At 43.9% G+C, this 25,736-nt stretch overlaps 7 protein-coding genes and 1 non-coding gene across 10 annotated transcripts; 4 read left to right on the top strand and 4 right to left on the bottom strand.

The window, feature by feature from the left end:
- The first annotated feature begins 285 nt into the window (after positions 1-285).
- LOC130701489 (uncharacterized) lies at positions 286-1,252 on the top strand. Its single transcript, XM_057523460.2, has 5 exons — positions 286-463; positions 517-657; positions 717-855; positions 909-1,001; positions 1,068-1,252. Exons 1-5 carry the CDS (start codon positions 350-352, stop codon positions 1,250-1,252), a joined length of 672 nt encoding a protein of 223 aa, XP_057379443.1. The 5' UTR covers positions 286-349.
- Positions 1,253-1,785: 533 nt separating this feature from the next.
- LOC130701512 (uncharacterized) lies at positions 1,786-4,326 on the bottom strand. Its single transcript, XM_057523494.2, has 8 exons — positions 4,065-4,326; positions 3,779-3,986; positions 3,507-3,706; positions 3,392-3,443; positions 3,077-3,327; positions 2,813-2,990; positions 2,403-2,734; positions 1,786-2,318 (listed from the first exon to the last, which is right to left on the bottom strand). The coding sequence occupies exons 1-8, from the start codon at positions 4,305-4,307 to the stop codon at positions 1,974-1,976; spliced, it is 1,809 nt and encodes a 602-aa protein (XP_057379477.1). The 5' UTR covers positions 4,308-4,326; the 3' UTR covers positions 1,786-1,973.
- Positions 4,327-6,630: 2,304 nt separating this feature from the next.
- LOC130701996 (nascent polypeptide-associated complex subunit alpha, muscle-specific form-like) lies at positions 6,631-9,559 on the bottom strand. The gene is made up of 6 exons (XM_057523697.2): positions 9,370-9,559; positions 9,056-9,253; positions 8,826-8,942; positions 8,605-8,766; positions 7,636-8,462; positions 6,631-7,578 (listed from the first exon to the last, which is right to left on the bottom strand). The coding sequence occupies exons 1-6, from the start codon at positions 9,557-9,559 to the stop codon at positions 6,664-6,666; spliced, it is 2,409 nt and encodes an 802-aa protein (XP_057379680.1). The 3' UTR covers positions 6,631-6,663.
- Positions 9,560-11,014: 1,455 nt separating this feature from the next.
- On the top strand, positions 11,015-12,569 carry LOC130701455 (uncharacterized). The gene is made up of 4 exons (XM_057523440.2): positions 11,015-11,299; positions 11,379-11,512; positions 11,591-12,068; positions 12,143-12,569. Exons 1-4 carry the CDS (start codon positions 11,030-11,032, stop codon positions 12,404-12,406), a joined length of 1,146 nt encoding a protein of 381 aa, XP_057379423.1. The 5' UTR covers positions 11,015-11,029; the 3' UTR covers positions 12,407-12,569.
- Positions 12,570-13,713: 1,144 nt separating this feature from the next.
- On the bottom strand, positions 13,714-16,900 carry LOC130701426 (uncharacterized). The gene is made up of 9 exons (XM_057523407.2): positions 16,748-16,900; positions 15,988-16,240; positions 15,703-15,910; positions 15,431-15,630; positions 15,316-15,367; positions 15,001-15,251; positions 14,742-14,919; positions 14,331-14,662; positions 13,714-14,269 (listed from the first exon to the last, which is right to left on the bottom strand). Exons 2-9 carry the CDS (start codon positions 16,225-16,227, stop codon positions 13,979-13,981), a joined length of 1,752 nt encoding a protein of 583 aa, XP_057379390.1. The 5' UTR covers positions 16,228-16,240; positions 16,748-16,900; the 3' UTR covers positions 13,714-13,978.
- Positions 16,901-19,671: 2,771 nt separating this feature from the next.
- On the top strand, positions 19,672-22,753 carry LOC130701465 (cuticle protein 7-like). 3 transcript variants are annotated; one of them, XM_059497209.1, is made up of 2 exons: positions 19,672-19,784; positions 21,775-22,753. In XM_059497209.1, the coding sequence occupies exons 1-2, from the start codon at positions 19,773-19,775 to the stop codon at positions 22,624-22,626; spliced, it is 864 nt and encodes a 287-aa protein (XP_059353192.1). In that variant the 5' UTR covers positions 19,672-19,772; the 3' UTR covers positions 22,627-22,753. The 3 variants fall into 3 exon arrangements, with proteins under 3 accessions (XP_059353192.1, XP_057379442.1, XP_057379433.1); XM_057523459.1 differs by lacking the exon at positions 21,775-22,753 and adding an exon at positions 19,887-20,650 and having other exon boundaries at positions 19,734-19,784; XM_057523450.2 differs by lacking the exon at positions 19,672-19,784 and adding an exon at positions 21,538-21,679.
- A 1,072-nt stretch (positions 22,754-23,825) lies between these two features.
- On the bottom strand, positions 23,826-23,917 carry Trnar-ucu (transfer RNA arginine (anticodon UCU)). The gene is given in 2 exon segments: positions 23,826-23,861; positions 23,881-23,917. It is a non-coding gene; the product is annotated as a tRNA-Arg (tRNA).
- Positions 23,918-24,728: 811 nt separating this feature from the next.
- LOC130701499 (cuticle protein 18.7-like) lies at positions 24,729-25,615 on the top strand. The gene is made up of 2 exons (XM_057523481.2): positions 24,729-24,821; positions 24,902-25,615. The coding sequence occupies exons 1-2, from the start codon at positions 24,810-24,812 to the stop codon at positions 25,514-25,516; spliced, it is 627 nt and encodes a 208-aa protein (XP_057379464.1). The 5' UTR covers positions 24,729-24,809; the 3' UTR covers positions 25,517-25,615.
- The last annotated feature ends 121 nt before the right edge of the window (positions 25,616-25,736 follow it).

Raw genomic sequence — 25,736 nt, 5'->3', positions numbered from 1 at the left:
GAAGAATCCAAGGTCAGTCTTGTTCATCCCTTAACAACTGATGGTATCCGTCAAGAAGAAACAAAAAAAAGCAAGCTAATTCTGAACATGGCAAAACGTGTCGCAAATTCCTCTTTGAAAGCGACAGTCATCTGTTTTCTTCTCTCAAAATGTTCAGGTACATTAGCGGTGGCTTGAAACTAAAAAGACGGAGTTTTCAGAAAGGCCCAGAGGGATTGTTGAAAGAAACCAGCCATCAGCACTTGAAGAACAGTTCAAGTTTCAAGTTTAGTCCGTTGAAAAAGGGAAAGGATCAGACCCTATAGTTGGTTTCTATTTCATTTGCCAGTGAGGATACAACGAGATAACAATGTCTTCTACAGCATCGCTCGATGGTAGCTACGAAGACAGCATGCCTGGCGAGGAATCAGACCAGGTGTTTACGAAGAAAGACGAGGATGAGCCATTGAAATGGATCGAAAAGGTTCGTGGATCTTTCGCCATTTCATTAAGCAAATAACTGAACAGTTTTGATAGTTCGAAACAGAAATGGTGGACTTGGTAGACAGCAACAGTACCGAACCCAAGCACATCGTCAAGGCATTCCTTGAGCTCGGCCTGGACCGAGAGTCACGCATTTTGGATGTCTTGGCCGGCACAGGGCTAGTTGCTGAATTGGTACACTACAATTGAATTCATTTTCATTTTCAAAAATGAAAAACCTGTTTTAAATCTAGTTACGTTTGCACGGCTATGTTAACATCGATGCCATTGACGGTAGAAAAGATATGCTGGCACTGTCCAATAAGAAACAACTTTACAAGAATTTCTACGTTTCGCTATTGGGATGTCAGTATACAGCGCCCATTCAAAGCGGTTAGTTCCCAATACAATATCTCGATTGCGAAAAACTAATCAAGATTTTTTAGATACCTACGATGTTCTTATTGCTAGTGGAGCATTTGCTCCAGGTCAGCTACATTCGGACGCCTTTTGCGATCTTATTCGCATAACAAAACAAGGTCTGTCTTTGTTATTTCTATCATTTTAATGTGTTTTCAAAAATGATATGTGGGGACTTAAATTAGGTGGCATCATCATGTGGAGTATGCGTACCGATTACGGACCGATCTCTCCGAGATTCGCGAATTTCGACGCCCACATCGAGGATTTGGTGACAAACGGCGTGTGGAGACATTACGTGCCTCGTAAGACGATCAAACCTTACGTCCACGGTTCCGAAGGTTATGTCTACACCATGCAGAGGATTTAGCTGACGCTGTAAAGCAAATAGATTCACGTATGAAATGTAATTAAATTAGCCAGCGAAGCTACATAAATATTCAACAGTCGTTTTGGTGTCATTGATAGTTATAATTTTTATCAGCAGAAAAAAAAGAGACCTCATAAAAAAAAAAAACGAATTACAATGCAGTGGGCCTTGTTAGGGTAGAGATAAAGAGGTAACGAAAGACTTTGACCGGACACGAGTCGTTTATTTGAATGATTCCTTGTCCGCGTGTAGACGATCAAGGCCGCCAATCTTTCTCCGTCCGTCAGTAAAGATGACGAACTAGACATATATGGTCGTTACAAGCTGTTCGTCGGGTTATGTCTGCGATAAGATGTGTCCCATTCAAAAGTCGTTGGGAAGCCTTGATGTTTGTTTAGCTCATTCGAATTTACATGAACTGTCATTCATATATACTGAGACGCGACGCTTGATTGGAATTAGTTGAACTTTGGCTGCCTCTGTGTAAGAGACAGGCAAATACAAATGAAGAGACAAAGAACCGTACAGACGAATTCAAATTTTATCAGTGTGTATTATAATACGTATAATATAATTGTTGTAAGTACATTTTATACAGGCATGCATATAGGATCAATAAGTCATTTTATCACGTATACATTTGACAGCTGCATTGCTCGCATTGCAAAAACAGGCACATCTTCGAGAAAAAAACAGAAACGATGAACGAATGCAAACACATTTAGAGATCGGCCAGCTGACGGGCAGTTGAATCCGTGGCGGAATAAATTTTATCCATGGTTTCGTTAGCGTATTGTACCCTCAAGTCTTTCCGCAAGATTTTGCCCATGTTATTTTTGGGGATGGCAGAGCAAAATTGGATGCCGCCCTTGATTTGTTTGTGGGCCGATATTTTGGAGTTGATGAACGCCCCGATCTCACTATCGCTGACGGAATCCATTCCAGGTCTCTTCACTACGTAAGCACGTGGAATTTCGCCCGCCTGTTCATCAGGGATTCCAATAACGGCAGCTTCCGCAATGGCTGGATGAGTGATAAGGATGTCTTCTAACTCAGCCGGAGCAACCTTTAATTTTTCAATTGAATAAAAGCATGCACGTTAATTCAACTCTTATGCTTTCAAACTCAACAAAATGTTAGTCGTATTTACCTGGAATCCCTTGACTTTGATGAGTTCTTTCAATCGGTCAACGATGTAGAAATTGCCTTCTTCATCATAATAGGCCACATCGCCAGTACGAAGCCAACCGTCTTCGCTAATCATTTCTTTGGTGGCTTCAGGGTTGTTGTAGTAGCCCTTCATGATCTGCGGTCCGGAGAGGTAAAGTTCGCCTTGTTGGTAAGGTCCTAGAGCCTGATCGCTAACTTCGTGATTGACGACTTTGGCCTTTGAGCGGGAGATTGGGGGACCGCACGATCCGAACTTGGTATTACCCAAAGGAGCCATCAGAATTCCCGGGGATGTTTCCGTAAGTCCATATCCTATGGGATATCGAGTTTTTGAACGAATGTTTAAAATTTCTATCGGAGAATGTTAGAGAAATGCAAAATAAGGCGTACCTTCTTGGAGACTAGTGTTTGGATTGTTGAGTCGTTCAATCAGTTTGGCCGAAGTTTTAACGTTCAGAGGAGCGGCACCGCAGAAAATTGTGTGCAACCGGCTGAAGGATTCGGTTTTAAGGCCCGGGTATTGGAGAAGCAGTGACGCAAGAGGTGGAACAATGTGCATGGCCGTCGGCTATGGAAAAATAGACAAAGTAAATTTAGTTGTTGAGTTTGCCATGTCAAAGACATTTGCAAATTAAATCGTGGGATGTGAAATACCTTGTGATTGTCGATGGCCGAGAAGAAAGTTTGAATTTCGAATTGCGGCAACGTCACCAATTTGGCGCCCGTCTCGAATCCCGTGTTCATGATGATCGTGATGCCGTACGTGTGGAAAAAGGGCAGCAAACAGATGTAAGTGTCTTGGTAGTTGGACGTGGCCATTTGATGATTGGTGCCGCCCGGTTCCAAAAACTGCATCACGTTGGAGCTCATGTTAGAGTGGGTCAGCATGACGCTTTTTGGTAGTCCTGTGATTTGGATTTTGTTAGCATTTGTGTTTTGGGGGATTATCTGTTTACATGAATTTATTACCTGATGTTCCGCTCGAGTGGGGAAGCAGAAAGATATCCTCCTTGACATTAATCTGCATATTGTAGAGGAATTATTAATATTGTAAAATTCATTTGAAGTAGATTATTGATCTTACGTCGAGGTTTTCGTTGAAAAGATCACCAGAGTCCTGTGCCATTTCCTGGAAGGAAACGATTCCTTCCTGAGGTGGACCCAACAGGATGATGCGTCGAATGGTTGGGCATAGACGGGCAACCTCTTTCAACGTCGCGGCCATCGGTGCAACACCGAAAAGAGCAGTGGCACCATTGATGGACAATTGACGAGCCATTTCCTCTGTTCAAGCGAAATCGAATGACACTGTCAAGTCTCGTATACGTCAGTAAACTTAAAGTATATTAGACTCACCAGCAGTGTACGTAGGGTTGACCAAAGAGACGGGCATCCCAGCACCGGAGGCTCCGTACAACGCAATAGGGAATTCGGGAATGTTTGGCGAAACGATGGCAAACACTTCGCCCTTCTGGAATCCCATTCGAGTCAGGGCGCTGCCGAAACGGCGAATCAATTGGCGCATCATCTCGTAACTGTATTTACGTCCAGTTATTCCGCATTCCTGTTACAACATTCAATCATAAAATATAACGTTAGTAAAATGCATGTTGAATGGCAACAAGGAACTGGTGTAGCCTACCGTAGCGATTTTCGTGGGCCAGCGGCTGGCACTTTCGAAAAGCTTTTGGACCATCGACATGTCGTGGAGTTTGCAATCACCTAACGGCGATGTGACGATGTTGTTTTCAAATTTAGAGGCACCTCGCATTGGATTCATTTTGAGCGAAGGAGCAAGTTGACCCAGTGCAGCTTTCTGGCTGTTTGTGGCCTGGTTGGCTAGTAATAGTGCTTGCCGCAAGGACGATCTTACGTGAAGTGCCATTTCAATAGTAATTAAGTACCTGAATTCAAGGTTATTAGTTAGTAAATGGTATAGGAAGGAAAGCTTGAATCGTTTGCCTACCTTTCTTTCTATTGTTTTCAATCGTTTTCGGGCAATGGCACTTTCAACAATGACAAAACGAATGAACAGCCGGTGTTTTATACGAATTTGCGGGCAAGCAAGTCGTGTGTCTGTGGAAAGCCCGAACTAATTATCTGTAACAACGACGGCCATAGCCCATCAAAACTGGGGTTTTTCCAAACGTTTGTTTTGATCATTTCTGTCCTTGGCAGGTAAATTTCATCACGGCAGTAAAACATAAAAAGGAGGGACCGGATGATGACGGTCCGGAGGTTTACCCCAGCCGTGTCCCTTATCTTTGTCCGTCTTCTGCTCGGGCAATCGCTTTACGGAGATACTTCGCCTCTATTAGCCTACTTTGTAAACACAACAACTCGTATTAACTCCAATGTCCAAAAATCATACGCTTCCTACAGATCACAGCAAATTATTTGATGTGATTCATTGTAATGCAATCGTTGTTTACGCAGAATATAATAGATGGTCGTGATAGGGTAAAGATCTGTTATTCCTTCTTACGAGCGAATTTCGCATGATACAATCGAAATCAACGTAAAACGCATAAAATGCTCCTGCCGAAAAACCAATGTTTCACAGTTCGTTGGGAGGCAGCTCATTAAATTGATAAACTAACATGTGTTGTTTTTTGGACTGTAAAGTCTATACAGGTTTATCACGACCTTTTAACCGTTGGGTGTGTAAAATGATAATTATGGACTTTGTTGATTATGTACAGCTCTCTCGTGACGCACGAGACGAACTCGTAGCAGTTGTTTGATCAATAATGGAAAAACCTTCAGACGGTTGATTAGAGTGATTGACTTTCTTTCTTTTTTTTCCACGGTGATTCTTTATCTGAAAGAGCTGACTGGTGTGCCTGTTCCCATATTATTGGCAAGATAGCCATACAACAACTGAGGAAACTACTGTGGCAAACGATCTGCTATCAAGAACATTACTTAGCACTCTAAAGCGAGGATTATAACAAAACGGTGACAAACATGTGCGTAATGTGAAAACAACCAATGACGTATTGAAAATAGCGGAGCTGAACTAGGGAGCATTTTTAATGGTCATTAACTTTGCTCCATCTCATTATTTCAAAATGTTTTTCTGTTGCTCATCATTCGTTAATTATCTTTTGGAAAAAATTGCCTTATCAGTTCAAATTGATTGACATTGACAGCTGTGGACTTGACGAAGCAAACTCAACATTAACATAGATGTTTATTAAGGCGAGGTGCCTCAGGAACCTTACACTATACATGTTTCATGGCAAATAGCCTATTCAAACAAAACGCGACCAAAAATAAATACTATTTTACAGCGTTTATCAGATTTAGTACTGTATCATACACAAGAAGGTCTTTTTTATAAATTGAATATAATATTTTATCTTTCCATCTATCATTCTTCTGTCACGTGATGTGTTTGTACTTAACACACCCAGAACACTGACAGGTTTCACGTTATCCACACTTAAGGTTGTCTTATTTTTTTTAAATCTGAATCTTTGGCTGTCATTCAAAAATACAGTTACCACTTATGCTAGTTAAACAACTCAAATACAAATCAGGGTCTAGTTTTCCTTTTAAAAACGAGGTTCGTGAACTACGGCATTAGAAACTAGCATATAAAAGAACGTATTGTACAACATGGCTCGTTAGTTTAATTCGATTGCCCTCAAACCCACGCTTGATTGAATGTTACGCTTCTTTAAAACACTGGGTTATGGAAGCTATGTTGGAAGTTTATAAAAAAGAAAAATAGAAAAACTCTTTTGGAATGGCCGGGCAAAACTGTCCGCCTCTCCCGAATCACGTGACAAATGTCATTGGGTACAATCGCAGAAAACTACTAGTTCGCTTTATGTTGTGGGTCGTGTTCACTTTCTGCTCACCTTTGAATACGCCCTTGCGCACGGAGTAAACTTTAAGATCAGTTTCAAGCGTCTTTACTCAAGTAGGGTCCAGTTGGCTGTGAAAACTTATCAACAAGTAAACAAACTCTGTACACAACACCGAGGCTAAAAGCGTATCGTTTATGCCAGTGATCCTGGCTTAACTCTAAACGCGTCTAAACACATCCGAACCCATTTCTGTTTCACGTATTAACGTTTATTTACCGTTCACTCAAACAGTGAAATACAACACACATATAAAGTATAGACTTTGTGACCCCGTTATAAGAAAGACCATTACCTACGGTCGATTGTTAAGACCATCACCAAATCCCCTTTAATCGCTGACGTATTATGCCTTCGTTTTTTTTTGTTTCAACAACCGAATCTACTGCATCGGATCCCCTTTTGGAGCAGTTCTTCCGAGTCCTCTTGAATGACAGTCACTTGTTTTTTCTTTGATTTCTCCGTTGCGTTCGCATCTGTCGGTCCGGCTGACGGTTTCGATGGCTTTATAGATTTCCCTTGGTCACTATTCTTTTTCTTCGTCTCCGGACGTAGCCCAGCTTTCTTATTTTTATTCAACTGCTCCTTCATTGCCTGCGTCCGTTTCTTGTGTTCCATATGCGTTGGTTTAACCGACTTGGTTGGTTTCGAATCAACCGCTGGTTTTGGCGGTTGAAGCGGTTTCTGCTTCTCTCTCGGTTTGACCGTCGTCACTTCGTTCATCTTCTTCTCCGGTTGAATTGTAGGAACTGACTTTACTGGTTTCTGTGTCGATTCTTTAGACATTGTTGGATGAACGGACATTGTTTGATTCAATTTCATGGGCTTCTCTGTTGTTTCATTGATTTTTATCTTTCCCGTGGTGGATGTTGTTTGGTTGTCAAGCTTATGAACCGGGTCTAGTGTTACTTGCTGGGTGGAATTTTGGAACTTTGTTTCATTCAATTTCTGCACTTGAATTGGTTTAATAAAGTCAAGGGGTTTATTCGTTTCGATGGTTCCATTCTTTGTTGACACTTGGCTCACTGTTTCCGTCGTGTTTGGCATCGATGCCACCGACTGCAGATGTTCATCCGGCTTGATCGACATCTCGTTTTGTTGCACGTCACTCAACATTGATGGTTCAGATGAAATCGGTGCTCCAACGGGTTTAGTAGAATTCAGCTCCATGTCGGTCGAGTTGGCTGTTGTCGTTGGTTTCTTTAAGACTCTCATCGGCTTCATCACTTTTTTCTCTGGCTCCAACGACTTCTCAGGTTGAACCACATTGTCAATGCTTGAATTCTACGAAATCTGGTTCATTAGTAAAGTATTCTCATTCAAAATTGAGAGAAGACTTACAGACGGAAGGTTGAATGTTTGTGTAAAATATTCTGAATCGGAGTCAATGTGGACTGCATCGGAATCGCCTTCCAAAATTTCAAAGCCATCAGCCATTCGACCAGCCGGGCCGTACGGTCCTGGAGCGCCAGCAGGGCCAGGAGGACCCGGCGGTCCAATTGCACCGGTACTGCCTGCTGCCCCAGCTGCTCCTGCTGCTCCAGCTGATCCGGCGGGACCAGAGGTTCCTGTAGTACCGGTGGGTCCAGGAGGACCGGGAGGGCCAGTCGCGCCGGCAGCTCCTGCAGCACCGGCAGCTCCACTAGTGCCTGGAGGTCCCGTTGGACCTGCTGCGCCTGCCGCTCCAGCTGCACCGGCAGCGCCTGTTGGACCTGCTGCCCCAGTCGTACCTGAGGGGCCTGTCGCGCCTGTTGGACCGATTGCACCATTTAGACCGTTTAGACCTGCTGGGCCTGTTGCCCCAGTAGCTCCGGCGGGGCCAATTGCGCCGGATGGTCCTGCAGGGCCAGTTGCTCCAGTAGTACCGGGAGGACCCGTAGGGCCTGCGGCACCTGACGCACCGGTGGGACCTGTTGCGCCTGTAGTTCCTGCTGGACCTGTGGCACCAGTTGGGCCTGGCGATCCAGAAGGACCAGACGGGCCAGTAGGACCCGCTGCACCAGGTGTTCCAGAAGCGCCTGTTGCACCAGTTGGACCTCCAGCGCCAGCTGCTCCAGCCGCGCCTGCCGCTCCGGCTGCTCCAGCTGCTCCGGGCACTCCAGGTATACCTGGAATACCTATGCCCGTTGGTCCGGTGGGCCCAGTTGGTCCTGGTGGCCCAGGAGGACCTAAACAAACGAAGGAAATGAATGGGTTTCGTTTGATTCTGTATGATTGTCTGCGAAAAGAACGTCCAATTATACGTGATTGCATTTGAAAAACGTGATAAAAGATTTCCCGTGTAACGTGTGAAGTTGTTTGATCAATTACCAGGTGGAGCTGTATATTGGAACGGATAATATTGCGGTTGAAACAACCCGAAAATCCTCGATCCAAAGAATCTTGCGATGCTATTCAACGGATCGCCCTTCTTAAGCATCGGGCGTGTTTCTAACGATTTGTCTCCTTGGTCGAATCTCCGTTCAGGCAGGCCTGTCAATTATCATTAAATGATGAATCATATATTGTGCTCGTTAACGTTTCATTCTTACTGGTAGGTTCAGCATCCTCAACAGTTGTTTGAAGATGATCGTAGATGGTTGAAGGCACCGGTGGGCCAACGGCACCAGATGTGTCTTCATCTTGCAGGTAGGTTTGACCAAACGATCCTTAATTGTGGAATATATTTTAAATTCAATAAATTAGCAAGTCACCTTTTCCAAAAAATTACAAACGACTTAACATCTTGTAAAACGAGCAAGTCTTTGTTGTAAGCATTTACTTTTCGATAACTGTTGACGAGTTATCTGTCGTCTTCGACGAGGATTTTCTTTGTCGACACGATCAACTCTCAGAAATCGAGGAAAAGGCCATTGTTCTATTTGTTTTCCCTCATATACAGGACCAGATGGACGTGGCTGATTGGCGAAATAGTCGGGATAATCGTCACTGGCCTCATCGGCATAATAAGACCAGATTCCTTTAAAGACACATCCATACAACTTGTAATTAACATGTACATACGTCGGTCTTAACTAATGCTTTAAAAATATATATTTAATGCTATTAGATATTCAGATAGTAAGTGACACGTACCTTGTAGATGCTGGTTTTCCATGGGTCGCAATTGATTGAAATCATCGACATCGTCTAACTCACGATCAACTATGACACGATGGTACGATGGAAATTCGGAATAGTACGGTCCGAATGCACGATTGCCTCTGCCATTAACAGACAAGAAAGCTATGAAACAACTCGAAATGAATAGCAAGCAAGTCCGCATACTGCTGCTTGTTTGCTACTTCTCTATCAAAAGGAACGAACTAGACTAACTCGATGTCGGTATCCACCTCTCTCTTTCGTATTTATAAGCAATCCGGAACGCGTACGGTTTCCGGGTTGCGCCCAAAATTTCCCAGCCGCCATTCGTTGCTCATCTGACTTGATTTGTTTTCAATGGCCATCATCAATTTTGCCATTTGCTTTTAATCGGTACATGACGTGTTACCGTTTGCGGCAACGAGATCCTCCAAGAATAGATTTTTTAAGAAGCTATAAACACACACACAAGAAAATGATTTGTTTCGTTAGATGTGTGAATATCGCGGTATGGACATTTGTCTAACACAGATTGTGGATTAAAAAAAAAAAAGTAACAGTGAATATGAAAACGATTTTTACTCACGAGGGAGGGATTTCTTTGCCAGCACCAACATGCGCGTCCTTTTGGTTTCGTTTATTTTTCATTTCTTTTCTACAGAAGGGCGAGAAAATCACGTACGTCAATGGCTTTGGTTTTTCGTTTCCATCGTGATTCATTTCATTTTTCCAGGCGATGGTTGCATGTTCACTGAAAACAGGTGACTGCTTTGTTTTATGGGAAAAGAAACGAAATGGCCAGTGCAAGCTGATGCTAAGTGTATCGTTTTTTTTTTTTTGGCTGGTGTTATTTCTGGCACGCGTGTTGCCTAGGTCGGTGTCCCTCTCCACAGCAACTGGGCCGGAAGGCGTGGGTAGGCTAACGGTGTGTGACCAAGTGTGTAATTAAAATTAAAATGAAAAAAAAAAGAAAACGAAATGCAGGAGAGAATTTCACAGACAAGTTAAACGAAAAAAAAAAACTCCATAATCAGATGTTTCTCAGGCTGTATACCCAGCAATTTGAAACAATATAAATTCATTCGTCTTCGAACAATGACCTCACCATCCGTTTTGGGCTTTTTTTAAACATTTCTAGCCGGGACAAAATTCAATTAAAGCAAAGATCAGTGAACGCCTTTAGCTACCACTTGTTAGCGGGCCGCATTGCTCTGATGAGAAAAGTCCGCATGAGAAAGATGGCCATCAACGAAGCCACTACCAGTAACAAACCGAACTTTTAGACAGGATTCAATTCACTCCGATTTCCTAAGATTTTGGATTCAGCATTCCCAATTAAAACCGGTGGTATCTGTTTTATAGTTGCCTTTTTTTTATTTCATCCCCATCCGAATGTGATACGGGCAATCGCAAGTGGTGCAACGTGTCGTTTAACGAAGCCATGCGTGTATTGCACAGAATTTGAACAAATGTGAAACATATGCGTGGCAACAAGGGAGAAGTTACGGCCAGACTTAATCATCTATTCTGTTGCCCTGGCTGCCCTACGTTTGGGGCAAATAAATGGAAGAATTTTGTGAGGGAAAAGTTCAGTATAGTTCCTAACCCACGCATTGAACAGACAATTCGTAGTCTAAACTGTACGAGCTCAAACATGTCGAACCTTTGCGGCCAAAGATTGGGTTTTCTAGAACTGGTTGTAACGTTTCTTTTAGTCATTTTAGCATTAGCTGATTGCACGTCTGCCAGCAATACAGTCGAAAATGATGTACAGAAAGATCGTACAACAGGAGCTCTTGATTTCACCGTCCAAGTTTGCAGCAGTTTAGGTAACTGTCAACCACTAGCTACTGGTTTGGTTGTCGATAACAACTGGAGAGGCGTCTACTACAACCTCTGCTACGATCCCAAGCGTTGTGACAAGGTAATCCTATTATAGTCTACGTATATACAGTATACTATTAAGCTGATAGCTTGAATTTGATTATTGAAATCATGTTCAGATTCCAACAGTTAGTGAATATCAAAGTTTGTTTGGTCTGACTGTGTCTCCTTCACGAACACATCTGAACCTCACCTACGTGGCCAAAGCTCCGGGACCCCGTATATATTTGACCACCGGTCCCGGTACAAACAGGTATGCGACTTAAAAATGTCAAAAACAATGCAATTTTCCAAATTTCACGATCTCACCATGAAAATAATTTGCAATTAGTTATCAAATGGTTTATCTGTTGAATCGAGAACTGAGTTTCGACGTCGACTTGTCCACCGTCGGTTGTGGCTTGAACGCTGCCTTCTTCTTCGTCGGAATGGAAGCCGATGGAGGCATGGCGCGCTATGGCTACAAAGGACCCGTGTATGGAACGGGCTATTGCGATGCCCAGTTAGCTGCAACCAACAAACCGTCTTGCCACGAATTAGATATCATAGAGTCCAACAGCTTGACGACTTTGCTAGCCACCCACACTTGCAACGCGTCCAAATTTTGCGAGCCTACAGGCTGCGGTTTCGTCCCGTATACACTTGGGCAAAAGAACTTTTACGGACGCGGTTGCAACTTCAGCCTTGACACTACGAAGCCCTTCACGGTCGTCACACGTTTCGTCACCGTCAATGGAACAGACACGGGCAATTTAAAAGAGATCCAGCGCTTCTACAAACAAAACGGAAGGATCATTCCCAATCCAACAGTAAGAATAATTTCTACTACATCATGACACACGGAAATAAATGCTAATTTCTATCTGAAATTGTGTTCCGCAAGGTTGGGGGGAATTTCAGCTCTTTGTCGGACGCTTATTGCCGTTATTACGGGCAGAATAATCTCGGCGGTATATCGGCCAGCATGACGCAAGGCTTGAAAAATGGAATGGTCCTCACTATGGGCTTGTGGGGAGACATTAACAATCCCAATCTCATGGGTTGGTTAGACAAACCTCCCAATGGCCCTTGTCCTACCTACAGCAATGCCAATCCTAGCGTCACCTATGGCAATATCAAGTACGGACCCATCGGATCAACCGCTTAATTCTGATAATGTAAAAGTTGAATTTTTTTTTCTGGCTCTATTCACAATCACGTAATGCATTGTGTCTGTCCTTAATTGATCTTATGACATAATAAATACGTACGGGGTGAAGGTGTCTATGGCTGTAGTTAATTCCCAATCAATACACAACGGTACAAAGGAATGCTTCAAAGTTGACATTTAAACCGAATTCCATATGTGTTAAACGGGTACACTCGATCACTTAATCTAACGGTTACTTGGCTATAGTGAACGGCTACATGGGCCACTTTACGGCAGACATCAACAAACGAAACCTGCGTATTGCAAAACACGAACGACGAAGGATCGGTTTAAACAGAACGAGGTGTCATAATAGAAAAACAAAATGATTGTAACGTGTGTATGGAATAAGCGTAATACACTGCAAGGTCGAAACTGATTCCATGTGTTTCCAGCGTGCACGTACACCAATGCCTCATGCGCAGCAGCAGTTCAAATGTATATACGTACGACAACCTTGTCGTTTACAGCTGCATGCGCCCTCATATTTAGTCACGTACGTTTGCACACCTGCGCATATGTCGGACAATAAGCGCTTCGGAATTCGTGACGTGAATGCAGTGCACGTGTGCAATAGAAAACTGTGATACGAGAGACACTGTTGTCCATCGACTATTTACAATTGCATTATAATTTTTTAATAACTGAAACATAAAAGTTGTTTTCCCACGCATCATCCAAATTCAAACGGGACTTGGATAGGGGCTCCATACAGCTGACGTGGGTTTCTTTCTTTGTAGATTAAATTCTCTTTCTTTATGTAGGGAAAACTGATATCTATAAATGTTAAAGTTTTATTGTTGGCTCATCACATATGAATATTTGTTTACGTCGGGTGCAAAAACGTTGGGGCTATCGATGAGGTCAACGGGAATAGGCCTACCCAGTTTTGTTTTCACGGTGCATCGGATAAGGCGACGGAGTCATTCAGTTTATCATGAAATTTTTCCAGTTTTTATTTTTGTTATTCAAATAGTTTATATTTCGCCTTGTTAGGAAACTGTTGGTCCATTTTCTTTGTGATGTTTCATGTCATTTCATGACACACATTTGTGGTGGGCAACGTTTTCTAAAGCAAGCAGGTACGCGCTGGAAGGTTGGCAAGTTGTTCCTTACCCGTATATTCCTTTTATTTGTTTGAGAAGACTCTTGAAGTAGTTGACCGAGAGAGTTTAGGTGAGATAATGAATAATTAAAGTGGAATATCTGGACACAGTTTGAACGAATGAACCCCATCGCAATGTGATTGATATTAAGAACATTCAACTGTTTCTTTGCTGTTGTTATTGTGGAAGACACGTTTTATGATACAATTTTTTTTATTTACGCCAACGTTAATTCTTTGAGTGTTTCGGTCAGGTTATTGAGTATAGTCAAAGATCACATTGTTATTCCTTAAACCCTAAAAAACGAAAAGTCAAGAGGAGATTGAAAACGGTGTGGGTGATAATAGCGAACAAGTATTGCGCAGCAAGTGATTAAAACAAAACAATGGGAGTTACAACTTTGTTCCTACGTCATTTGAGCAATTTACTTTGCATTAGCGAACTGAGCTCGTAGTTCACGTCGCAGAATCTTGCCCATGTTATTTTTGGGGATCGCCGTGCAAAACTGGATGCCTCCCTTCAGTTGTTTATGGCCCGATACTTTGGAATTGACGAAAGCTGCGATTTCAGCATCGCTGACCGAATCCATTCCAGGTTTCTTGACGACATAAGCCCGTGGAAGTTCACCTGCCTGTTCGTCAGGGATGCCAATAACAGCCGCTTCGGCAACAGCCGGATGGCTGGTCAGGATATCCTCGAGCTCAGCCGGAGCAACCTTATCATATTCCAGTTGAACCACAGGTTTTAAAAACGATACAAAGAACATCAGGTTTTACCTGGAATCCTTTGACTTTGATGAGTTCTTTGAGACGATCGACGATGTAAAAGTTGCCTTCGTCATCGTAATAGGCGACGTCTCCAGTGCGGAGCCAGCCGTCTTCACCAATCATCTCTTGAGTCGCTTTGGGGTTGTTCCAGTATCCCTTCATGACCTGCGGGCCGGCGACGTAGAGTTCACCTTGCTGGTAAGGTCCCAGAGGGTCATCACCAATCTCGTGATCGATAATTTTGGCCTTTGATCTGGAAATGGGAGAACCACAAGAGCCGAGCTTGATATTTCCTAACGGAGACATTAGAATTCCGGGCGATGTTTCCGAAAGTCCATAACCTTTTTAAAGAGTAATGATGTCATTCTTCATCTGGGTGGTGGGCATTTTTATTCGTAGGAGAAATAAAAAAAAACTGACCTTCTTGGAGACTCAAATTTGGAACATTTAGACGTTGGAGGAGATTAACTGTCGCCTGAACGCTTAACGGAGCCGCACCGCAGAAAATGGTGTGTAACCGATTGAATGATTCGGTTTTTAGAGCCGGATATTGGGCGAGAAGTGATGCAAGAGGTGGAACAATGTGTAACGCAGTCGGCTGTATCGTCATACAAATCAAAGTTCAAAATTGTGTGTCACTATTAGCTTGGGTTAGGTAGCATTTTATTTGAAAACATACCTTATGATCGTCGATGGCCTTAAAGTAAGTTTGGACATCGAATTGTGGCAGCGTCACTAGTTTGGCGCCTGTTTCGAATCCCGTATTCATTAGGATCGTGATGCCGTAGGTGTGGAAGAAGGGAAGAAGACACATGTAAATGTCTTGGTAATCGGATGTAGCCATCCGGTGGTTGGTACCGCCAGGTTCCAAGAATTGCATGACGTTGGAACTCATGTTAAAGTGAGTCAACATGACACTCTTTGGTAATCCTATGATTTGGATTTTGTTAGCATTTGTGTTTTGGGGGATTATCTGTTTACATGAATTTATTACCTGATGTTCCGCTCGAGTGGGGAAGCAGAAAGGTATCCTCCTTGGCATTAATCTGCATATTGTAGAGGAATTATTAATACTGCAAAATTCATTTGAAGTAGATTATTGATCTTACGTCGAGGTTTTCGTTGAAAAGATCACCAGAGTCTTGTGCCATTTCCTGGAAGGAAACGATTCCTTCCTGAGGTGGACCCAACAGGATGACACGTCGAATAGTTGGGCAAAGGCGGGCCACCTCTTTCAACGTCGCGGCCATCGGTGCAACACCGAAAAGAGCAGTGGCACCATTGATGGACAATTGACGAGCCATTTCCTCTGTTCAAGAGCAACCAAATGAAATTGTTAAATCTGTTATACGTTAGCACGCTTAAAGTGGGTTACACTCACCGGGAGTGTATGTAGGGTTGACCAAAGAGACGGGCATCCCAGCACCTGAGGCTCCGAACAACGCAATAGGGAATTCGGGAACGTTTGGCGAAATGATGGCAAACACTTCGCCCTTCTGGAATCCCATTCGAGTCAGGGCGCTGCCGAAACGGCGAATCAATTGGCGCATCATCTCGTAACTGTATTTACGTCCAGTTATTCCGCATTCCTGTTACAACATTCAATCATAAAATAAAACGTTAGCAAATGCATTTTGAATGACAACAAAGAACTAATGGAGTCTACCATAGCAATTTTCGAGGGCCAGCGGCTGGCACTTTCGAAAAGCTTTTGGACCATCGACATGTCGTGGAGTTTGCAATCACGAAACGGCGACGTGACGATGTTGTTTTCAAATTTAGAGGCATCTGGCGTCGGTCTTGGTTTAGATGGCACAGCTACATTGCACATGGTGGCTTTTTGTCCATTGCTTGTTTGGTTAGCTAACAATCGTGCCCTTTGAAAAGTTGAACGTAAGTTCGACATCTCTCAAGTTCACCTAATGTGTACACAATAAAATAAAAATGTTACGATGATAGCATATAAAAAGGTATGTACGTTGAGGTATGCAAAATGCCTCTATGTGTTTAGGTTTATACGATTAAGTCTTAAGCACTACCCGACCAATGTAATCGTTACTCTAAGTTCTCTGAATGTATTTGCTTGCTTATGCCGTAAGCGTATTACGTTGCTCTGAAGAACACTTAAATAGGCAACTCCGTTTCTGTGGATATCATTGACAACTTGAATGTTATGCAAAAATAGAAATCGTGGAAGGGTGGGACAAACAAAACAAACAGAGGGGGCGCAGTCCACCGGACGCCACGTCATTTTTTCTCTTCACATTCTTAGGGACCAAAAGCTTATTGGATTCCATGGAGAAACACGTCAATACAACTTGCAATGGCAGCAAAAAAAAAAATCAATATCATGGATCACACGTTAATACTGTGCTACGATTCAAACGAATTACGACGCAAAACTCAAACCGTTTAAAATAACATACCGAAAGGGAGGGGATGATCCAACAGTGGCAAAACGTACTTGGAATGCGAAAACTGTTAAATTACGTTTTACAGAACTAAAGAGAAATCTTCAACGAATGTCAATTAAAAAATTGGAATTAAAAAGAGTTTTTGAAGTGGCAAGTTTCGCACGGAGTAGAAAAACTGGAAAGACACAGGGATAAAAACGGAATGTGAGATAAGCTGATTCGGAGTAATACTTCAAAAAAAAATGAGACTTAAAGGAATGTTTTGAAATAGAGAACCAGCTAGTTCCAACGACTAGCTGTAACTGTACACTTGTCTGTAGGACGTCTAGGGTCTAGACTATAGAAAGCTTCACAGACTGGGGTCTACGTGATGGAACACACCCTACAATGGAGGCAAAATTCTATGGGGAGGCGGAAGCTAAAACAGAAGGGGAGGTCGCACGCCTCAGGCTAGTAATTTTTTTACTGTTAGGGCTTTTTGAACGTATTTTTTTTTTATGTGTCTACGTTTTCCCAGAGGTCTTAAAAATTCGTAGTAGACAGCTGAATCCGTCTATGGAATTTTCTAATTGTCTTTAAGCCTCAATGGTTGTAGCCTACTTTCAGAAAATTTCTCCATATGATGTGGGAACAATGGAAGGATGTTGGAATGGAGGCCATCTGGAGAAAATGAGAAACTTCTATAGGACTCAATTACGTTTTTTTTTTCCTGGACAGGTTTTTTTTTCGTTCGCATCCATGGTGCGCGCGCACAGTTGCCCGCAGGCACGCATCCGAAATTCCCCTTTTTCTTTTGGTTTGTTTTCGTTACGTCACGCTAACAACGAAAATAGGCTTGTCGTTAATCGGTGACGCTGCAGGCAAGTTGACTATGGTCTGGAACATGGTTCGTCATTGGCGACTGGCTACAAAGAAAAATAAACGTGTTACTACATGGGCCGAAGATTACGTAACCAAAGCCAAGCTTTAGACTAATGTAATTCAATGTCGTGTGTGCGTGTGTGTGCTCGGCTGTGAAGGAGGCCACACCCTCTGCCGGAAATGCTGTGAAGTCTTTGGCTTCAGTGGTTTTAATTCATATGAGATTTCGTTTATGCTTTTTTTTTCTCATACTCGTAAAAGTAATGAGAAAAATAATATAGCAATAGGAAAGCGTATATCCATGAGATTTCTCCAGCGAAGCAAACGACGGTTTCTTTGGACAAACGATCACTAGCATTTCCGTTTGTTTCATTGGCGTTATTTTGATTGAAATTGGTGGGTAATATTCCGTTCAAATGAAATGTCAATAATGAAGTAACACCAGAACATGTTTCGAATGTAAGTTAAGCGAATTGCCAGGCCATTTCATGTTGTCGAACAGAGTTTAAACATCTGTTTTCCTACATAAAATGACAGCTTCTATGACGCGCTTTTAAATCCAGAAATGTCTTCACCACAAACGAAGATGAACTTGGGAAATGGCCGTTCGAAGAATCAGTTCCTTTTCCTTGTTTTCGTTGTTATCGGATTGGTTTTAATGACGGCTTCGGCACTGGTGGTTTACTACGTATTCTGTGTTCCACCCCAACCATCCACCGGCAACGCTGTAATCGATAACAAGCTCGATGTTAGCGCTGCTTGCCCCCCACCAGTTCCTCCGACCAACTGCCCTGCCCCACCGGATAATTTACCTTTTTGCAATTTCGCACCGACTTGTCCGCCCATACCGGCCGTCCCTTGCACGAACGTTCCACCTCAGGCCTGTCGACCTTGTCCAACTCATCCGCCGTGCACTGTGTGGAATTGTCAGCCGGTCATTTGCCCAACAGCCGCTCCGATTTACGTTCCAAAGGTCATTGGCAATTTGTCGTCCTACGACATGACCAACACGAAAGCCATCGATTTGATTCGACGCTATCCACCGAACTCGTACGAACGGCTACAAGTGGCCGTTCAACTCATGGATTTCAGCATCGAATGGTGGGTCAATCTGCTAACGGTACGCAATTGCTATTTCGATAAGAGACGAGTCTGCACGTTCTGCAAGGATCGCTATCACTACCTGCGCTGCATTGTCGAAAATGAACTCGACTCAAATAGATACACCGACAGGGAATCGGGCAATGCCAACAGGATTTACATGTTTCATGACCGCGATGGCCGCGATTGGTTCCCGTCCAACTTCCGCCATCGTGTGGATCATTCCACTCAGAATGAGGCGTACACGGCGAACCAGGATCCCAATTATGATGCGACGTACGGCATGGAGACAGACACGTACGAGCATTTCTTCAAAACGCAAAAGGCGCTCAGCTTTTGGATTGATAAGCCGGGCACGCCCAACAGGAGGCACTGCACACCTTGCGACGGAAGCGTTTCGATGGAACACGTCAAGTGTACGACGTATGCGCGTTTCGATTGGGCGTTGGACTGGTGGCCACCGCATCAGTAGTTTGTATTTGCTGTTTCTGACTCTGAAGAGTAAATAAACTGAATAAAAGTTGACAATATTTTTTTTATTATTCAATCATCTACGACGGTTAAAACAGACGTACTAGGCTATGCAAAATAAAATCATTCGATGAAATCTAATTTTTTATCAACCAAATTTAAACGCTCATTTCTAGTAGTCTTAGATTTCCTGATAATTATGTCTTTTTAAATCGTGGGTGTTTTTTATAGATTCACGTAGAGTTATCTATATTCAAGTTCCATAGCCGAATAGGAGAATCGAATGAATCAGAGATATTGGTACTCTGAGCAAATTTGCGAGGCCATACATTCAGAACAGAAAGGGAAGGTAAAAAAAACAAGTTAATAGACACGTAGGATCGGGGAAGGCCATCATGACGTTTTTGAACACAACGGGTGCGTTCCTATCGCATAGGGCGTGGACATCAAGGACTACACGATAAGGAATCGTCTAGCATTCGTTTTCGTAGACGGCCTTCGATGTTTCACTGCCAATCTGGCCAAGTGAACGGGTATAAAAGACATAGGGCAGCAGCATGTCTTCAGTATCCATCCCCAGCTCATTCTTTACACGAGAACTACAATGAAATCCATGGTAAAAGATTTAGATAATAATTGAATAATTCATTATTGTTTCATTTGCTCAGCCGAGGTTTGAATTAATCTATTGTTTCACTCGAATTTCTATGGCTGACAGATTGCTTGCCTGTTGGTGTTGGCTGTTGCCGCCCACGCCCAATACTTTGGCTATTACGGATACGGACTCGGTGGGTATCTTGGATATTACGGAGGATACTACCCCTACACCGGTGTTCGCACTTCTGCCGTCCCTGCTGCCGTTCCTGCTGTCGTCCCTGCAACCTACCCCGTTAATTATGGCTACCCATCTGTCACTGCCAGTCAGTATCACGCTCAAGATGAACTCGGCCAAGCTCGTTTCGGATACGCCCACCCCGGACAGGCAGCTACCAATTATCGCGATGCTTTCGGCAACCAGATCGGCAGCTACGCTTACTTCAACCCCGAAGGAAAAGAGGTCCGTGTTTCTTACACCGCCGATCACCGCGGCTTCCGCGTCTTGTCCAACGACCTGCCCGTCGCTCCCGTCGCCAATTTGGTAGCTCCCGTCCAGGTTCAAGACACCCCAGAAGTAGCCAAAGCTAAGGCTGAACACGCTGTGGCCGTTGCAGCTGCCAAGGCTGCTGCTCCCGCCACCCCAGCTACGGAAGCCCGCGTGAAACGTCAAAGCGGAGCAGCTCATCCATTCCCCGCTCACGTCGGAGTCGGTCAGATCGGTGGAGCCCATCCCGGCCCTGCCCATGTTGGTGCTGGTCAAATCGGGGGAGCTCACCCTGGACCCGCTCACGTCGGAGCTAATCACCGAGGTGGAGCTCATCCTTGCCCTGCTTTTGTCGCTTGTTAAGAAAGAGAAATATAGTAATCTGGTCATTGTTTTTGAAATCTTTTGTTTTTGATTTGACTGGTAAATAGCCTATTTCGGCACGTCGACCATACATCATTCCATTATGGGTCCAATTCCGAATAGGAAAGACTCTTCTAACACGATCTCGTTGCGAAGAAATATGCGTGAATAGAGCAGGATAGCTTGACTTGCCCCGTTCCCTTCATCGACCTTATCAAGTCCCTTCTTGAACCGAAAATTACAGATTGTTGTGGCAGAGAAATGCCAAGATGATGAGGCGATGAATCAAACCCATCATTACGACAGTGTTGGGAACAATAGGCCGGACATCATATGGCTTTGGTATTTGAAAACTAAAGCCGTACTGACTAAACAATAACGATGAAGAACTCTTTACTTTAGAATCACCTTTCACGTCTCATAACTTTGCCGAAAGCAATGGCGTAGAAGAACGAAACAGTTCAGCAGAAAAATGTTTCAAATGTTGAGCACAAAGTATGCTGACATGTGTTTTATGAATATACGGTAATTTAAATTATGTAATTAAAAGTACGCGCACAACTTTTTAGTTCAAATAAAGCCCCAAAATAATCAGCTCTGGAAAGAAGCTTGATGCAGCTTTCATATACATTTCTATTAGCATATTGCCGAGATGTGAATATACTACACTAATTAAGCGCACAATGAATAATTTCCTTTAAGGCACAGCAAATATTGATGCAAACTGTAAAAGCCCATTTTTTTTTATTGTGTGAAATTCGATCGCATTTTTCAAAAGGTAATACGAGACAGGAAAGAATCATAAAAAATGAGTTGGTAACATCTTAGCTCACAGCAAGGCCGTCAAGCAATCCCGCACGCGAATCGCGATGTCCATGATTAAGGGTGTTGTCAAGGCAAAAAAGTGAGAAACCTGCAGACTTGTCTTTGACTTGACTACCTTGGATGCTCACAGTGGCTTCTGGCGTAGATGGACGAGTATAAAAACGCCGGGCAAGAGTCGATCAATAGCATTCTTACCGAGCTCCTCTCCTACTCACCTTAAGCGAACGACGATGAAGTCCACGGTAAAACTCGATGATAGTTTCAGCATTTTTCTTCCATCACTTAGAACCGAATCAATTTAAACAATACTTTGGGTGTGTTTAATTTACTTTGATAGATTGCTTGCCTGTTGGTGTTGGCTGTTGCCGCCCAAGCCCAATACTTTGGTAACTACGGATACGGACTCGGTGGATTTGCTGGATATCCTGGATATGCTGGATATTACGGAGGATACTACCCCTACACTGGTGTTCGCACTGCTGCCGTCCCTGCTACCGTCCCTGCTTCCTATCCCGTCCGTGCCGCATACCCTGCTTATGGCTACCCCGCTTTCTCCGCCAGCCAGTTCCACGCACAGGATGAGCTAGGCCAGGCCCGTTTCGGCTACGCTCATCCCGGACAGGCGTCCACCAACTACCGCGATGCACTCGGCAACCAGATCGGCAGCTACGCTTACATCAACCCGGAGGGTAAAGAGGTCCGCGTTTCATACACCGCCGACCACCGCGGCTTCCGCGTCTTGTCCAACGACCTGCCAGTTTCTCCCTTCGCCAATTTGGTAGCACCTGTTCAGGTCCAAGACACCCCAGAAGTCGCCAAAGCTAAGGCTGAGCACGCTGCCGCTGTTACTGCCGCCAAGTCCGGATACGTCCCTGCTGCCCCCGTTGCTGTTCTCCCAGCTCCAGTTCAGGACACGCCCGAGGTAGCTGCCGCCAAGGCGGAATTCGCCATCAAGTACGCCGAGGCTAAGGCCGCCGCTACCCCAGCTGCTCCAATCCGCGCTAAACGCCAGATCATGAGCTACGGTGCCGCTCCGTTCGCTTACAACTACGGTTACGCCGCTGCTCCTTTCGCCTACAACTTCGCTGCCCCCGCTGTCGTGGCTGCTCCAGCTGTGCCCGTTCGTGACGCCACTCTGACCAAGACCATCCTCACCCCTGGACACGCCGTTGCTTACCGTGTCGATTAAAATCGAACAGCATTCCGGCTTCATTCGTCTCTGACCATTTTTTTTGTTTTGTTTTGTTTTGTTTCTGAAATCGTTTTTTATCAATCGTTTTGCAATAAAAAAAAAAAAAAATTATGTCTCTATTAAATGTCTCGCTGGAAAAGGGAAAATGGATGGAAGTGAAACTGATAAGTTTAAATCGACGTGTGTCATATTCAGCGTATATCGAATAACGCTAGTTTGCACAGTACTCTGCTGTTAAGTTCAGCTGCAATTACGTCAAACTGATGGGCTACATGCTAGGCCAGTAACATACAAGTAAAAGCTGAACGTGACGGACGCCTGAAAGGACAATCGCATTAGGAACAGTGATTCGGAACTTTATCTCTCACAATCTCCAATTACAGGTATGGGCCAGTAATTCTTAGCTGCGTGTGCTCAAGCCAAAGAAAATTGGTACTGTAATGCAACCATCTACGTGGAAAAGGGGCAATCCTTCCTTACCAAAGCCATCGATTCACTTTATGGCGGTTTCATTGCCATGCCAACAACGAAAAAGGCTCTCACGTTAAGGTGATTCTTGCGAATCCATCGCAGACATGCCCTAAATCTCAATCGAAAATCAATCCTAATTGTCTATACATAGTTGGCTGTTCTTATTTCTGAGGAATTCATTTATCAATTATTCGGAAGTTCTACTTGAGCTTTAATTGGACTACCATTTTCCTATTTTTATTTTGAGTGCTAGCAGGGCCATTCCTATTTCTATTTTGTGGGTCACATGAAGGTAAAAGTTGGAAGGCTGACAAGCGCAGGATTTCGTCCATCAAATCCGGAAGATTCCAATTCTAGGCTTTGCAACCTTGCCCTCGGCTCTAGCATAGAAAGGAAAAATGAGAGCAAAACTATTTTGGATAGAAGGTCCTGACATTTCGTAAGAGAACGTCTTCCCTTTTTCGCTACCCCAATTTTTGTGTGAATCGACCTGCACACATTTTGCATTTCCCTAAATAGGTTTTGAATTTCCTTTTTTAAATATTAAAATTTATTTCAGCGGTGCTATTCGTAGCCAATGATGTACTGGGAGCACATGTGAATCTAACATGCAATTAAATCAGTTTATCAGTTATGGCCCAGCTGGATGCGAGTTGCTCGACTGTTGCATCGTGATGCACTGTTGGAATGAATCTGCTATTCAATTGTGTTGAATATTAAACAATTAATCGTGGCGGGACTCGAACCCGCAATTTTCGGATAGCTCATACCTTATGGCTATAGAAGTCCGACGCCTTATCCATTAGGCCACACGATCATGATTACAACATCGCTTGCGTGCGATTCAATCCGAACCGACAAGTTGAAAAAAAAAAGGAAAATGGATAGTTTCATGATTTGTCAAGGTTAACAGATGCAACATTCAATCAGAAAACTAAACCGGTTAAGGCCAGATTTATTTCTACTTGTACTATTCCTCTAATGCTATTATGGGTGAACACCTAAACAAGATGCAAAATAGCCAAGCAAAATCTCCTTGACTATGTACCGTGCGTGTAAGTGTTTCAAGTGCTACTTTGACGGGAGCGAAACGCGAGCGTGCATTCGCGTGCGCATTTCGAACGGCCAAGTCAACCGTCAGCATCGAAAATTGGATTGTCAAGTGCAAAAGACAACATTACCGTGTTAATAAACAATCTGAATCGTTTCACGCACGCTAATAATTCATACGTTATCGAGACAAATGTCCAAATGCTTTTTCACTTTCATATTTCTGTTGACGTTTTGGGCGTGAGACTTGGTTACCGGTTTAGATGTTCGAGGTCAGCAGAGCTGCTTGATTTGGTCTGCATTTTTCTTTTTTTTTTTCTTTCAAACGTTTGATACGATGTCAACGCAAAGATGGAGCTTACAAGACGAATAGCATAGCTCCACCCCAACAACGAAAATGAATCAATTACATTGGAAATGGCCGCTGGCTTTTACAGTAAGAGAAAGGAGGAGGCAGCAGGTCTCTCGGCCGAAAAGGAATGCACGTATGCGGAAGAACTGAAGCATTTTTTTTCCAAACTAAATAGATAACCTTGCTGGCAGGCAAGAAAAAAAAAGCAAAATCGCACACAAGTATATAAGCGTGCCCAAGTCCCCTAGGTTTTCGTTAATTCCACTTCGAATTCCGCTCGGCTCACAATCAAAAAAAGCGAATCGACATGAAGGTCTATGTAAGTTGAACATCTTTTCGTTTCAAATATCTTTCATTTTGCTAATTGAACGTTCTTTCCGTTTCGAAATGGGCGCGCAGATTCTCGCCATCTTGCTCGCAGTCGTTTGCATCTCTTCTGCCCAGTTTCCGGCCGGATGGAACTACAATCCGTACCTCTACTTCCCGTACTCGGCCCTCCAGCCACCGGCGCAGGAAACGGCTGAAGTGGCAGCCGCTCGTGCTGCCCATATGGCCGCTCACGCCGCTGTCGCTCGTCGTGCACGCTCCGTTGAAGACACTCCCGAAGTGAAAGCGGCCACCATCGAACACTACCGCGCCTACAACGAAGCTGCCTTGGCTAATGGTGTTTTTGCATTCTTGCCAGCACGCTACGCCAACATGCCTTGGGCCATGCCCCAGCCAGTCCAGGAAACGGCCGAAGTTGCTGCGGCTCGTCGCGCTCACTTGGCCGCTCACGCTCTTGCTCGAGGAAAACGATCTGTTGAAGACACTCCCGAAGTGAGGGCCGCGACGATCGAACATTACCGCGCTTACAACGAAGCTGCCTTGGCTAATGGTGTTTTTGCATTCTTGCCCGCTCGCTACGCTAACATGCCATGGGCTATGCCACAGCCAGTCCAGGAGACTCCCGAAGTCGCTGCCGCACGCCGCGCTCATTTGGCTGCTCACGCTCTAGCCGCCGCACGAGGTTAATAAGACCCAGATCCAATGTCGTTTATCTTTTTTTGCTACTCGTACAACACCTGAACAATTCGAATGGTACCCCCGATATGCCGATGGCTTTTTTTATTTGTTTTGTTTTAACATGTAGAATGAATAAACTGCACATTACTTTTTCATAAAAAAACAAACAAATATTTGAACTGCTACTGCAACCAGCTTTGGTTGTCCATAACAGGTAACAGGTGCACGA

The sequence above is a fragment of the Daphnia carinata genome, chromosome 10 (assembly GCF_022539665.2).
Source record: "Daphnia carinata strain CSIRO-1 chromosome 10, CSIRO_AGI_Dcar_HiC_V3, whole genome shotgun sequence".
In the NCBI taxonomy this organism is placed as follows: domain Eukaryota; kingdom Metazoa; phylum Arthropoda; class Branchiopoda; order Diplostraca; family Daphniidae; genus Daphnia; species Daphnia carinata.
This window is presented reverse-complemented; position numbering and strand designations above follow the sequence as displayed.